The sequence below is a fragment of the Coccinella septempunctata genome, chromosome 4 (assembly GCF_907165205.1).
Source record: "Coccinella septempunctata chromosome 4, icCocSept1.1, whole genome shotgun sequence".
Lineage (NCBI taxonomy): Eukaryota > Metazoa > Arthropoda > Insecta > Coleoptera > Coccinellidae > Coccinella > Coccinella septempunctata.
In genome coordinates, this window is record NC_058192.1 from 34,847,146 (window position 1) to 34,863,902 (window position 16,757).

Genomic DNA, 16,757 nt, shown 5'->3' on the forward strand with positions numbered 1-16,757 from the left:
AAGATTCTCTGCAGCTCATTTTACATATGGTCCTTATAATTCTCTTTTGTGCTACAAAGACTGACTGGATCTTAGAATTCCCCCCCCCAAAAAATAATACCAAATCTCATAACTGATTCACAATTTGCGTGATATAAGATTTTAATAGTATCAGTATTCATATATTTAGATACTATTATTCCAAAGCCAACACTGGACAGCTTCAAACAAACTTTATTTATGTGTATATCTATGCTAGTAGAAACTTGTATTTGTTGAGTACGAAACAACAATACATTCGTTTTTGATTGGTTTATTACTAATTTATTCATGGAAAACCACTTACTAGCTTCCGAAAAACATTGCTGTGTTTTTTCAATTATTTCTGTTGAGTTGGTACCTGGAATTAATATGTTGGTGTCATCAACATAGTTTGTGATGAAGAAATTATTAAATGTTAATGGGAGATCATTAATATAAATTATGAACAGAATCGGTCCTGCGATGCTGCCCTGTGCGATACCAGTTTCTACAAATTGTATATTGGATTTAGCTCCATTAACAATAACTTGTTGCTGCCTATTAGATAAGTAGGAACGAATCCATTCGTTGGCGTTTCCTCTTCCTCCGTAACTCTTCAGTTTCGATAGCAAAATATCATGATTCACACAGTCGTAAGCTTTGGTAAGATCAATAAAAAGTCCCAAAGCCAAATTTTTGTTTTCTAAATACTCCAATATTGCCGTTATAAACTGAAAAATGGCAGAATTAGTAGATCTACCTTGCAAATAGCCATGTTGGAACTGGGAGAAAAGGTTTTGCTGATTCATAAACTGAAGCAATCTCGAAGTCATAACCAGTTCAAAAATTTTTGAGAATGCCGGTAACAAGCTTATAGGTCTATAATTTCCAAGATCTTCTGGATCGCCTTTTTTGAAAATGGGTTTGATTATTGCATGCTTTAGCTGATCAGGAAATACTGAGTACCTCATAGAATTGTTTATAATATAGCAGAGAACAGTTGGTATTACTCTGATTGAAGATTTCATAATACTAACAGGAATATCATCATATCCTCGACAGTGTTTATTTTTCAATTGATCAGTCAATTGCTGTAGTTCGGTAACATTTATAGGTCTCAGAAACATTGATCTATCATTTTTTGGGATTCTACTAACAAACGGCATATAACATTGACTGTCCTGAATATTGTGTACAATTTCTAACAGATATTTATTGAAGTCATTTGATAGTTTCAATGCATCATCACAAATAAATTTTTCGTGGCTTATATTCTTTCCCGTCATTTCATTACATATTGCCCACATTAATTTCATTTTACAATCAGATTTTTCAATTCTTTCGTGATATAATTTACATTTTTCTACTCTAATCAATTCATCATAATCTTTTTTCACTTTACTGTACTGATTTTTATACCTAGCATCACCTTGTGATAAAAGCAACAAATTATCTAATTGTGTTTTCATCCTCAGTATTTCCTTATTATTTCGAAAAACTGTCTTTTTCGAATTTTTGTAAACAGTTGTCAGTGGAAAACATTCATTGAACAAATACAATAATTCATTAATAAAAATATGCCACTGTTCATTTACACTAGATTTACATACAAAATGAACATTATCCCAAGTTTTTGTATTCAACTTTTTTAAGAAATCTGCCTTATTTTTCTCATTGAAGAATCTTTCACGAATTAATTCTTTTTTATTGTTGATGTTAATAAAGAAGCTACATATTTGGGCCTTATGATCAGATATATGATGTTCTAGAACTTTTGATGTCAAATTACTAGTCAAATTCGTGAGGATATTATCTAGACAACTCTTTGAGTGTTCAGTTGTTCTGGTGTATTCATGAATTTGAGCTTTTACGTCAAAATGATTTAAGAGTGTGAAAAATCTATTTTTAACATGGTTATCTTCCTTCATTTCAATATTGAAATCACCCGCTATAAATATAGTGAAATTTTTTCAGATAGTATATTTTCCATTAAATCGAAAAATACCTCAATGTTTCCCTTGGGAGGTCTGTAAACCGAAAGAACCATGATTTTCGTCTTATTCAGAAAAAATTCAGCAGCACTGCTGAAAACCTTCCAATGCCATCAGACAGAGTTGCTCCTGCGATTTCCAGTGTTCTGTGATACATAATATAATACAATCCGAGATATCCATGAGAAGTTGTTCCATCTTGTCGATACTGTTTCCCAGCGACTGCACATTTTGATGTATTATGCTTACTTTTCGCAGTGTATTGTGGGATTCTTTTCTTGAGGGTCCACCTATTGTCATAGTACCCTGTTCTTGGTAAAAAACTTCGAAACCACAGAACCCATGGGCCAGACTTCTTTTTTCCAAGCATCTTTCAGATTTTCTTGGCGAATATTAACTTTCATTGAAACATATTTGTCAGGATGTCTGGATTCATGATTCTCACAACTGACATCAGGAAATTGATCTTTCAAAATACCCAGTAAATCATTTGGTGTAGTTTTTGGATGTAGCCTGGTTACATGCAGGGACACAAACTTGGGAACTGTTTGGATATTCCCTAAATTATCATTGCGACCGACCATAATACGACGATTTCTAATATGTTTTACGTACTGCCAATCATTGTTAGTTTGGCTTATGTTTGTGTTTGAAATCTCCTTCATGCGATTAATCAATTGAGCTTCCTCTATTGCTGCTTTAACTTGATCATTTCGGAAAAGAGTTGATTTGTTATTATCTCTTATCTTGAGGTTATGAGTTGTAATCTGTTCCGTTTGACGATTCTGATTTCGTTCAATCGAACTTGTATCGTATGTATTAACTCTGTCTCTCACTACTACACTGGAGTATGAATGAACGTCTTTATTATCATTCCTTATATTAAGTGTTTTTTGTTGTTGATTATCCGATATTTTTAATTTTTCACTCAAAATTTCGATTTTCTCCTTGAGAAGTATAATGTTCTCTTCTAGGACTGAATTTTTGGATTCTGGATTTAAATGGAAACAGCGTATTTCAAAGCAGTTCCATATTCCATTGATATCAGATATCATATACCTAATATTTTTATAAAATTTATTGAGAGCTATGTAATGTTTGGAGAATTTCTAATACATTATTATTTTACACAAGTGAAAATTCACATTTTTGCTGCTCGCGACAATTTTGGTGTAAAGGGAACTTTTTCCCTTCTCCATTTTCTGTGTATATGACTCATTATAAGCAGCTTCTGGTTATCTTCAGAAGATGAAGAAGAATCTCTTCTAGGATTATTCTTTACACTTCTGGTGATCTATATAGTTGAAAGGTGTTCATTGCCCACTCCAAGCATCGTCTTTTAAATATCCCAATCTTCCTTACGAGGATTCTTGGTCTATATTGCTGTATCGATTCTAGTTATGGGTGTACTACCTGTGAAGGTTGTTTTGGGAAAACTTAGAGATCGTTCCTGTTCTCCTTCGGTGAATTATCCGTCTGGCTTATTGAGCGATATTGTGGGGTTGATTACTCATTTTGCCATGCCCTGTTGTATTCTGAGTGCTGTGGGATTAGAAGTGACATTACCACCAAAATTAAAAAGTTCTATAAATTATGTAAACTCTGGTATATATGTAGTGTCCTTGTAATATATTAATTAATAAGGACTGTCTGTCAAAGTGAATATCACAGGGATGCGAGACCTGATTGAATTTAGAACAAATCATATACAAAGGTGACTGTAACAATATATTTGTTCTGGGCGTAGCAAGTTTGAACAAGCGTACGGGTCTAGAACTTGGGCTTCGTACATGAAATCCTACTCTAGCGAGTAGATGTGCCATTCAAGGGTCCATGAAGGAACCTCAAAGAAGCAACGCCACTCCTGACATCAAGCTTAACTGCACCGAATTTATTCAACAAAACAGCATGATCTTATTCGAAATAACTTCTCTGAACATCCTCCATTAGTCCGAGAGCTGGCAACGAAAATCGGCAAAAGTTTTGTAATGGCGCATAATTAAATGTGATTTAGTATTGAGGGTATACATTAGTCAACATCCAGGCATCCACTCTCAAGGTCAGGTTGTGGAACACCTAGCGACAGCGCGCTTCGATGTAGGTATATGAAATTACAACATACTCTACAAGTATTTTGTAATGATTAAAAATTGTCACTAAACTAGTTTATAGAACAGAAAACTTGAGAAAGTGATCAGACCTCATTTTAGTGAAACGCGGTGAGACAGTACCCCACATAAGTTGCAGTCTTAACCATGTTGTTTCAAGAGATTTGTTTTGGCTGAAAATGCATTTACTGCTTATTAGTGCTCAAATATCATATATATTGAGAATAAAATATTCAGACCACATATCAATAGAACAGAGGCAGTCAGCAGTCACCCTAAGTACGGATATTGTACTTTTATATAAATCAAAGAGCGTCGCCTTATGTTCTACTACCTGACCTTGAGAGGGGGTGCTGACTCATGTACACCACCAAAACTAACTCATATTTAATTATGAGCCATTACAAAACTCTTGCCGATTTTCGTCGCCAGCTCTCGGACTACATGTCATTTTGATGTGTATGGCAATCGTATATTGGGTTCCAAGCAATACATCCAAACTCCAGTTTGCTCCACACAAATGCCTTGGAACAGCAAAATCATGGTTTCCGGATCAGAAAAATATCTGCTACTAAGCACGATGAATACTACATTCTTGGCGTCGTACAAAGTAAATGATTAACGTGAGAAACAAATGTAAAACTTTGATCAAAACAATGCCCCTTATCTCTCTTATATTATAGATATAGATCCCTTATCTCCGTTTTTCTGCTCAGGACGTTGCCATTAAGACTATAACTAGAACTTAGAAATGCTTAATGGTAGTAGATTTTTGCCACACCCAATCAACAATGAGTCCCAAGCACGCTGTAGGCAAACACATTCTTCAATAGAGCCTATATTACGAAAGATTTTGAAATCGTCGAGGTAGATCAGTTCCTCTTCCGTTATTCTATATTCGATTATCCTATGGTCAGAGATTGATGGTTTGGTCATCATTTCCCAAGCTATAATACTTTTTCTGGAAGCTGCGTTGACCATTGTCACGTCCAGAACGCCTTTTATTGCTCTATTGACAGAACCAGGTGTTGCCCCCACGTTCTTGAGATAGTTCTTCATCCTGCCCTTACAGCGTCTCTTAAGAAAAGTTACCCGAGCAACACTGCTTTCTGCATTCTGCACGCCAATACCTCAGCCAGAGATCTGCAGGCCAGAATAATCTCCAATTCAGTAACGTAGTTAGTTCTTATATCTAAAAATTCTTCAATCAGAACTACCATTCCAACTTATGCCCTGGGTATGGAGTCCCCAGTTCGAACATTGATACTTTGTATTTTTCACTTTTCTGTTCTTCGTTCACTATTACATTATTTTCGGCAGCGAAGAGAATACGACGACAAAAAATTCTTTGAGCTCTTTTTCTGGCAGAACTTTATCGAGCTTTATTACGTGGATATACCAAGTTGTTGGAAAAGCCTAATTCCACATTATTAAAACGCGACCCGATGAAACGTGATGCGTGTTGAGTCGAATCAAAATGTATTGTTTTCTATAGACCAGAATCATACTATGAACATCCGTCGCGACGCCACGCGCATACACTTCTCCAGTTCCAGACGCGTCAGCTCGCGTCGCGTTTTAATAATGTGTTTCCGCCTTTATCATTCTCAACAACTGTTCTGGTCTTAGGAGGTGCAAATGAGAGCTCTGGTACGCAAGTAAACCTAATTCACCTAAAAGTTTTGCATCTTAATACTCAATGTATCTCTAAAAAGTACCCATTAATTGACGTTTTATTACTCAGAAATGATTTCCCAGATTTTGTTTGTCTTACGGAACATTGGATCACTGAAATGCACGATAGAGATTTTTTTAATTTGAGCGGTTACACCCGAGTGGCTGAATACTGTAGGAAAGATCACATCCACGGTGGTAGTGTGATTTTTGTTAGATCATAAATGTGTTTCCCGTGGAGCTTCATATTGTACGAGGGTGATCGGGAAATATCGGATCTAAAATATTGTGCGACCTCTTTGGTCGATATTTCAGTTCGGCTGCCCAGGGGCTTATTACTTGTCGTTTCCCTCCAGCTTCTCTTTCGGTTGAGTGCTCCACCACGTCCAAAAACATCTCAAATTCTATGTTTTTCCATCCTGTTACACCAGAGGAAGTTGAACGTATAATAGCATCATTACCAAATCGTTCAACAGCAGGCTGGGACGACATTCCAGCTCGAGTTGTGAAACAATCTGCCCCGCATGTCTGCGATATTTTGGCAGATACAATAAACTTTTCTGTTTCGAACGGATCATTTCCTGACACGTTGAAAATGGGTTTGACCGTCCCGATCTTTAAAAAGGGTGATCGTGGCTTAGTCGATAATTATAGACCAATCACTATGCTGAGTGTTTTTTCTAAGATTTTTGAAAAGACATTTTATACACGATTGGTTGATTTCATTGAGGGTCACGATTTGTTCACCGAGTGTCAGCATGGTTTCCGCGCTGGCCGATCCACTACAACTGCCATCTGTAGTATGGTGCAGTCCATCTCCAAAAGGCTGGATGACGGTCATTATGTCACAATGATTAATTTCGACTTGCGTAAGGCGTTCGATTGTGTTGATCCGCTGTTTCTTTCGAGAAAATTGTATCGCTTGGGAATTCGCGGCAAGCTGAATGATTGGCTCATATCCTTCTTGCGCAATAGGCGATTTGGCGTAAGGGTTGAGGATTCTATTTCAAGAGAATTTGACATCTTATTCGGAGTCCCACAGGGAAGTTCATTGGGACCGTTGCTATTCCTCCTATTCATTAACGATCTACCTGAATACATACTTGATGGAGAGGTATTTCTCTATGCTGATGACACTGGTGTTGTGGTAAGTGATCCATCCCCCCAAAGTATTGAAGGAGAAGTGCGACGCTGTGCTCGACCAGTTCTCAAAGTGGTGCGATAACAACCATTTGATTATAAATAATGAAAAGACTGTTTGTATCGAGTTTCACAGCCTTTATAGGGAGCCTTGCCAACCTCGTCTTGTTTTCGGAGGTGCTGTTCTAAGGCTGTCAGATCAGGTGATGCTTCTTGGCTGCGCTTTTGACAAACATTTGCGCTGGACATCTGAGATCGACAACGTTTGCGCTAGGTTGAATAGATGTTACTATACCCTATGTCATCTAAAAAGACATGTTGGCTTTCGTTGTGCTCTGACTTTCTATCACTCAAACATCGCCTCAGTACTGCGATATAGTCTGCTGGTTTGGGGGCGTACTGCGGGATCTCACCGAGCATTTGTTTTGCAGAAGCGTATTATTCGCGCGTTGTTTGGGCTCGATCCCCAAACCTCGTGTAGGGAGTACTTTCGTTCCCGTGGACTCCTGACACTTCCATCCATGTATGTTTACCACCTCATGATTTATATTCATGACATGAGATTCAGGATTCCTAGACTCTGTGACCACCATTCTCGCGGATGTCGAAGATTCTACCACTCGGGCTTGAACCATGCATTTCATGAGAAATCTCCGATGATATCGGGTATTCAGATATATGATGTTCCTACCGAAGTATTTAATTGAAAAACGTCCTTCGGAGTTCAGGCGTGAACTGAGATCGATTCTCGCCAATGGCTCTTATTATAGCGTGAGTGAGTTCGTCTCGGCAATGAGGGTCCTATAATTTTTTGTTTTACATGTATTTGAGTATTTGTATTTTTGACTTTATTGTTCACTTGTTTTTTACTCTTTTTTTCTGTTCACTATAAAACTTTTCAAGTTGCTGTCACCGTATATTCAGTGGAATAAAGATATTATTATTATTATTTGTCTATACCATAAACTTCTCTAAGATGGAAGTAAGGAATTCGCATTGTGTCTCTCTATATACCCTGATATAGTATGAATTCTGCAAGCGGACAGAATGTGCATAAGAGTTGCAAGCCTGCAAGATGTTGAGGTGACCACTTGCATTATATTCTTCTTATACCACCTGGTATTCTAGTATCTAGTATCACTCCATCTTGATGAACAAATCCTTCCGTTTCCGACATCAGCTCAGCCGACTTCAGAAAAGCAGAAGATGATTTATCCAGCAAGTGATGGTCCTTCAATCTCTGGAAATATATAAAGTGCTGATGTTTACTCATATGATATTCGACTAAAAACTTCAGTTTTGCTTGTCTTATCTGACTTTCTAATATCCTTTGTTCTGCTGGCATAATAGATTTTCCTACTAGCTTATGATCAATTGATATGTCGGATATTAGCTTCTCTTCTCTTCTCAATAATCTTATTCCATTTCCAACTTTTGTGTACTATGTTGGTATTGCAAACTTTTAAACCCCTGTCTTCCTGCATTCGAGGAAAGTATATCCATTGTATCGAAGAATTACAGTTACAGTTTGTTGGGCGTATTGGTCGGATCCCCCAGACCTGCTACCGCGATCAAAGCGGTCTGTTGTGGCACACAAACCAGCCCATGGAGCTAAACTTTTACCTCCAGTGCCATCTTCCTAAGGGAATAGATTATGTCAGAGGGGGAGTAGTTAATGAGTTGCCCTAGAACCAGCCTGAGCGAACCTTGTCTGCCGCTAGCCAGTAACTGAGGATATGCTCCATGGTTTCGTCCTCCTCTAAGCAAAGCGAGTGTTTCATTGATGATGTAGAGTTCTTGTAAGAGAGCTCCGGAGTTCACAATGACCCTGAAATCAGCCATAGATCTAGATAATCTCAGCCAGTGATTGGTGTGCTGGAAATCGAATTTGGGACACCCTGTACATATACTATCATAAAATTTCAACGGGCCATATCTGCAAATTTAATCTTAAAACTGGGTATGTTCCATAAAGATTGACTGACTCTATCCAAAGTTACAAATTGATTTCTAGGAAATGTAACATTACAATACAAGATTTACATAAAATGGATGTAATATTCGGATGATCGACAATGAAAATATGTAGTACATATTATATTATGATGAAATTTATTAGGAAAGTTTTTTATGACATAATAGGGAGTGAATGGCCTTTTCGATTGTTTTGGGGAAACTGAATACTGAAAGAAGCTTAGAATATTTGGAATGAAAATTTATGTATTAATGAATAAAGAAAAACATAAATTAACTGTAACTGCGGAAATACGCAAGGAAGTACGCAACTTTGCTATTTCAAATGACACACCCAGTTTATCTTTGCATCGTTAAATTGATTGCAATTTCAACAGTATGGCATGTAAATTATTGGAATTCTTATGAAAAAATTTTTCACACTTTTTGGAATGTTAATGCTGGAGAGTATTATATACTGTTTGCTGTTTCCACCGAAGATGTGCAGTGTTCGAAATTTGAACATTATTTCAAATTATTCATTCCGATATTCATTTCCGCTGGAAAATTCCATTAGAACTTAAATTGATGAACAATCGAAGTGGATCACGCCACTAACCGAAATCTGCTGACTGGAAGGAAAACGGTGCAACAGCCGAGGACTTCGCGAATCCATTTAAGACCAAATAAGGAAATGATATTTTTATTGTCATGGTTCGATTTAGTATATAATATAGTATAATATATAATAGTATATATCGTCAAATTTAATTCTAGGAAGGAAAGAGACCGTTTTCTGATGGCAGTATACAGTAGAATCCGCTTATAATGACATTGAGGGGAAATGAAAAACACGTCATAATAACCGGAAGTCACAAAAAGCAAAATTGATGATATTTTTTATGGATTCAATTTGAGAGAAAAACGACAAATTATATGTTTCCTTTATTGAAAAAATTTAAAATTAACAGCTTCTTTCACAAAAACAACTAAATATCAAGAACTTTTTCGATTTCACAAAAAAAATCAGATATACCTCGTATCGTATCAAACCTCGTCGCATGAAAAGGGGTGGGGTAGCGATCGAGATGTCACTATAACCGGAGGAATTTTCTACAAATAATGTTGTTGTATCTGAAATCATGTCATTGTAACCGACATGTCGTTATAAGCGAAGTCATTAAATCCGAATCTTATTGAAAGCAGTTTTGAATGAAACCAAACTTAACAGTGCAATTTCGTCATCATAAGCGATTGGTCAATATAGCCGGCGTCATAATAATCGGATTCTACTGTATATATGTCAGGGCTAAGAATGGTTTTATATTCTGCAGGAAAACCGATTCCTCTAAGATTTTCTTCATCAAGAACCAGGACTCGTTAGAGAAGTTGTAGGATTGTTTCACATCGCAATGTTAGTTCACTACCTAGCCGGTCTCACTTTATGGATAGGTTGTTGATATATGGACAGAATGTTAATGGTCTGCGTTCCAAGCAGTGGCGGCTGGTCTGTGAGGGCTATAGGGCTACAGCCCCCCATACACGAAATCACAAGAAATCAATCCTTTTATGTTATTTACCTTCCCATACGATTTTTAATGAAAATATTACATTACACGGTTATTTATATAATTCATTAATGTGAAACTTTCATGCGACTCCTGTAAAGTAAAAGTAAAAAGTAAAAGTAAAAGGGCTACGATAAAAGTCGCCCCTATCAACCGCTTCAGTCTAGCCGCTGCCCGCTAGCGTATAGACAACCTAGCGTGTGTTCGTATTTGTTTACGTTTTGAAATCATGGCGGACAAAATAGTGTTCAAAATATTTTTTTAAACTGATCTCGAGAGGCTTTCGCTGGCGGAAAAAAGCCGTATTAAACTGCTGGGTAGACCGACTCCCGATTTAAATTTAACCCAGGCAGATAAAACTCCAAAAACTTCTTACGCAAGACGATTCTCAAGACAAGTGTATAACAAGTGATAACGTATGGGCAAGGGCGGGATTTAGAGATTTGAAGCAGCTTAATGAAAAAAATTAAGAAGCATGAGCTATCTGCCAAGCATGTAAATTGTTCGACAGAATTAGCTTTTCTGGTTACGACTAATATCGCTGCTCAATTAGATTCAGCTTACCGGAATAATATTATTAAGCACAACGAGCAAGTAGATAAGAACAGGTATGTTTTAAAAAGCATTATAAATTGCATCAAATTTTGCGGAAAACTGGTTTTAAAATTTCATATTTTTATTATTATTCTAAAAGCAGCCCCCTAGTGAACTAGATCACGAGCCGCCACTGGTTCCAAGTTGACAACTTTCAAATTGAATGTTTTAAACATGATTGCAGACCTTTACCTGATAACTGAAACTAATCTTGGTAGTGATGTCTCGGATGCAGAGGTTTGTGATCTGTCTGTGGACAGGGTTTTTCTTCTTGACCGGGAAAGTGCCGCTAATATTAAAAACAAGTAAACTGGGGTGGAGTGTTGATTGCTGTTCGGTGTCGGTTGTATGTTGTGCACCAGGTATCGTTCCAAAGTGACGCCGAGGACCTGTGGGTCACCGTTTTCAATAGAGATGGGAATATGAAGGTTCATTTGTGTTGCGTATATCTGCCATCTAGAGATGACTACGCAACGTCATGTTTTACTTCCAAACAACATCGGAAAAGTTGGGGGTGATCCGGTTATTATATTTGGAGACTTCAATTTTCCGGGGTTTCCATTGAATGTCAACATGGTTTTTTCTCGGGGCGTTCCATCCATTTGTAGGGCTTTAGATGGTGGAGTTAAGGTGGACTCAGTATACTCTGACTTCAGTAAAGCATTTGACAAAGACATATATTCATTGTCGTAGTCAGCTTGTCAGTCTGAATGGCTATTTATCTTCGGCGTTCGTAGTCACTTCAGGTGTCCCCCAGGGTTCACATCTTGGCCCCTCATTGTTGTTTATTTTCATCAATGACATTAATGAATGCTTCAAGCATTGTCTTATCCTCTTATACGCCGAAGACCTCAAAATTTTTAGTAGAATAATATCTCTCCAGGATTGGTACAAAATACTGGAAGATCTTCAAAGATTTTTGGTGTACTGTTACAAAAATAAACTTAAGCTCAATTATGATATGTTGTGCATGTTTTACTTTTACAAGAAAGAATTATTGGATTAACTTTCAATACCATCTGGAACAGAATAGTGATCAGGGTAGAGCAAGTTAGATACTTTGGCATACTATTCGACTCAAAACTGACTTTTCATGCTCATTTCGATCTTGTCATATGTCTACTTCTAATAAGCCATTAGGTTTTTTATGTAGAATATGCAAGGACTTTCAGGACGAAGCGGCGGTGAAATCTCTGTATTCCTTTGTGTTGTAAACAATGAAGTTTATAAGAATATATTTTTATGTTTATGTTGCCGGCCTGAGACAGCCATCAGGTCTGCGCAGTAGTTATAGTAGAAATGGTCGATGTATGGTGTAAGAGAAGAATAAAACTAGTTAATTTTAATTAAAATCTTTTTCATAACAGAGGTTTCAGGACAAACGTGGGTAGGAATTCCCCTGGTACCGGAATGTGTGAACATTTTAATAAATATGTCATTAATTTAAATATTTTCATTATGTCCTTGTTCTTCTTCAAGATGAAATGTAAGAAAATTTTCTGTTGGTAAGAAAGAAAGTGCATACTGATTATTTCGTTTTTTTTCTTGGAATGTACATGATTGGTTTCCCGGATAACCGTGGGTACTTTTGTAGACGTTTATATATTTTTGTATTCTATTTTTTTGTGGATGCTATTTTGGGTGTAACCTGTTTGTATCCCATTTCTCAATAAATAAAAAAAAATAAATAAATTGCATCATCGCAGTGTGCGCGTCAATTTTGGAATTGTCTTATATTAAGTTAAAAAGCATTTAGTAAGATGAAACACAGAATAATTCAAAACCAACTGCGATATTACAATAATTTATAAACACCTCGTACATAAAGTATTATAATACTTTTATGTTAATTTCAGAAAAGATAAGGAGAGGAGACATCATTGGTGTAGAGGGGGTACCAACGAAGACTAAGAAAGGTGAACTCTCTGTACGACCCCAAAGTATCAAATTATTGTCACCTTGCCTTCACATGTTACCACATCTTCATTATGGTCTAAAAGATAAAGAAACAAGATTTAGACAAAGATATCTGGACCTACTCATGAACAAAAGAGTTCGAGATATCTTTATCACTAGGACCAAAATAATTTCATATGTAAGAAAATTTTTAGATGAAATGGGGTTTTTAGAAGTAGAAACACCTCTGATGAACATGATTGCTGGAGGCGCAACTGCCAAACCTTTCATAACCCATCATAATGAGTTAAATATGGATCTTTTCATGAGAATAGCCCCTGAACTCTACCTGAAAATGCTGGTAGTAGGTGGATTAGATCGTGTTTATGAAATCGGACGACAATTCAGGAACGAAGGTATAGACCTAACACACAATCCTGAGTTCACAACTTGTGAGTTTTATATGGCATATGCTGATTATAACGATCTCATGTCGATAACAGAAACAATGCTTTCTGGAATGGTGCATAGCATTCATGGTACATACAAAATTAAATATCACCCGGATGGACCAGAAGGTGAAGAACTTGAACTCGACTTCACACCTCCCTTTGAAAGAATTGACATAATTGCTGGCCTGGAAAAGGCTTTGAATGTTAAAATGCCTAAGGTAGCTTATGAATCTGATGAAATGAATAAATTTCTTCTGGAACAGATAAATAGACACAATATAGAATTTAGCCCTCCCCATACTAATGCTAGAGCATTTGATAAGCTGATAGGTAAGCTGATATACATTATTCTATTAAGATATTCTTCTTTTAATTTAACAAAGCATTAGATTTAGAACCTTTCATTTAAAAAATTTATTTATACATTTTCTGAACTAGAATTATTATTTTTCAATTGCATACACATGAATATATAAATATTTTGATAGAAAAGTGAAAATAGCAAAATCAGAAAATTGTAATATAGAACTACACTTCCCAAAAATTAAAGGAACAAAAAAATTTTCGGAATTTTTTGGTGATTTTCAACAGGCTGTATTTCAATGAAAAATGGTCGTACAGGAAATTGAAAAAAAAGGCTTTTGAAGCTTGAAGACTCTAGTTTTTGAATTCATTGGTCAAAAATTTTTCGGAGCACCGGTAGCCATGCAATCCTTAGATTAAGTACGAAGAAAAAATTTTCAAAATTTGTCACATTTTTTTTTGCTCTATTGGCATGGAAAAATTTTCAGCTAGACCAATGCATAGGTCGCATAGCCTCTTTATTCAGCTTCAATTTGCTTTTTACGGGCTTCAGATACGACCATTTGTCCTTGAGATATCAAATTTTGAATGCAAAAGGATCCTTTTTCACTCAACTGCCAACATCTCTGGAACTACTGGTCGCCCAGCGAGCTTCCAGGCGTCGTCTTTTTCTGCAGAAAATTTCCCACAAAAAATTTTTTTTTCACCTGTTACGTTAACGTGAAAAAAGAGCAAAAAAATGCCATTTTTCCTTTTTTTCGTTAATCGCCTATATCTTTGTCAATATTGGGGGGAAAGCTTAGGTTAGAAGAGAATTCTACAGTCTAATGTATCCCAAAGGCCCCCCCTAAATCAGTAGATTGATCGGTTCAGCGGTTTTCCTGGACCGATTGATTGAAATTTTGAAAAAATTAAGGGAACAAGGTTTTTGTTCCTTAAACTTGACCTAATCTTTTTAAAAATCAATAATTTAATTTTTTTTCACTTTTTACTCAATTTTGTGTTTTTTAAAGATTAATTATCGAAAAAAAAAATCCAAAAAAAATTTCAAAAATTTCGAAAATTTCCAAAAAAAAATTTTTTTAAATTTAAAAAAAAAATTTTTTGGATTTTTTTTTCTTGAAACTATACGGAAATAATTTTAAAAATGAAAAAAGACTTGGGCATTAGAGGGTTAAATACAATTTTGTTTAACAAAAATTTAACATAATGCTCACTAAAAACTATTGGAAAGTAATAATCATTAGAGAGATATGAAAGAAGCGTATAACGCCGACGTACGCTAATAACGTTAATAATAATAATAATAATAAAGTTCCAAAAAGGTTCCTTATTACAATTACCATCCGGATGCTGTATTGGAAAATGAACATCACAAGCTATACTGGGATCGCACGGTTCTCACAGACCGGAAAATAACCCACAATAGACCAGACCTAATATTGCTCAATAAGGATGAGGACAGAACACTATTCATCGATGAGGCGATTCCAAATAATAACAATCTTCTAGATAGGCACACTGAAAAAATTTCAAAGTACAGAGATCTCGAGGAGCAAACCAGGAGACAGTGGAGGCTGAAAGATGTCAAAACTATCCCTATTGTCATATCATCTACAGGCCTGATACCGAAGAAACTACTAGAGAACTTGAGGAAACTTCAGTTGGACGAAAATATCTATAGAGTCATGCAGAAGGCGGTACTGCTGGGAACGGCGAGAACTGTACGCAAGTACATGGGAAATTCAGAGGAATACCTCTGCTCCGACAGGAAGAGCGGGTGGAGCAGGAATCCAACCTACAGCAGGGAGCCGAGGAGCGACCCGAACCCGACCACCACCACGAGCCCGAAAACCTGGAAAGGGCTCCAACAGAGCTTAATCCTTTTGATATCTGAGATATCTGGGATAAGTGAATTTTCCTCTGGAGAGGAGTGTGAAAGCCGCAAGGCTAAAGTCATTTTATTTTCTGAATTATCATCATACAGATAACAAAATGAAAACATGTCACAAATTACCGTTATGCGGTAATGGAATAACGTCTTGCGCTATCTGGCTCGGATTTTAGTCGTATGGAAGATACGAATTTACGTTATTAGCGTAAGCAACAGATGATCGGAAATGTCGAAGTTTGTTGTCGATATAGGTTTCTAATGCTTTTTGAGTTGATTTTATGCTGTTTTTGTGCATTATGTGCGTTTACATGGATGCATATATACAGGAATTTTTGTTTGTGGAAATGGATTAAACTGTATTGAAAAATACCTCTTCATAGTGATGCTTTCATAATTTTAAAATTTATGGACATGGACCTATAAGTGGCCACTATAGACTATAGCACCAAGAAAAAATTGGAACATCACCTGGAGGATATGTAGAGATAACGTAGAATTATTTATTTGTGTATGCTTTACTGGCATAATGCCATAAGCCAATGTCCAATCTAGATATTTCTACTTTTATGAGTTTTAATAAAAAAAAGCTCGAATTGAAGCCTTTTATTTCCCATTGAAAACAAGTTACATAGTTCATAATCATCAATATGGGATTTAAATAGGTACTCAGAATTGAACACTAGGATGGAAATTACTATTTTCATTCGACTCTTCCTTTCATGTGACCCATTAATTGAAGATATACATGATTCAATGTCAATTAAGAGGCCCCTGTTTCAAAAAATAACCTATTTCTGTCAAAAGAAATGGAAAAATAGAAATGCGCAAGGCAAAAAAACAACGTTAATTACGATAACGTGCTACGTTATCCACTCGTAAATTATGGGATGCGGTAACGTTAATACCGCCCGTTATTATGAAAATGGAAATACGAATGCGTCGTAACCTTAATAGCGCTTTACGTTGTTACCGCATGACGTTAAAGATGCTTCCATATCTCTCTATTGTTACGCTAATGATTTTAGTGTTCGAAAAGTGGCAAATCTGGCAACTTTGCGAACATTCAAAATGTTCGTAAGGAGAACCCTACTAACAATTGGATTCTGGTTCAGTATACCTCCCAACGCAGATGGAAGTTCGTGTACTCTGGGGGCGCGATTAGTAGGAGCACTTTACCGGTAATC

At 36.4% G+C, this 16,757-nt stretch overlaps 1 protein-coding gene across 2 annotated transcripts in view; it reads left to right on the forward strand.

Annotated features, from left to right (window-relative positions):
* Positions 1-16,757, forward strand: part of LOC123311815 (lysine--tRNA ligase) — a 76,688-nt gene that overhangs the window by 22,198 nt on the left and 37,733 nt on the right. For both annotated transcript variants that reach the window (XM_044895920.1, XM_044895919.1), the window contains exon 3: positions 12,885-13,706. In XM_044895920.1, the coding sequence (XP_044751855.1) occupies positions 12,885-13,706 (822 nt within the window). The remainder of the gene's footprint in view (positions 1-12,884; positions 13,707-16,757) is intronic.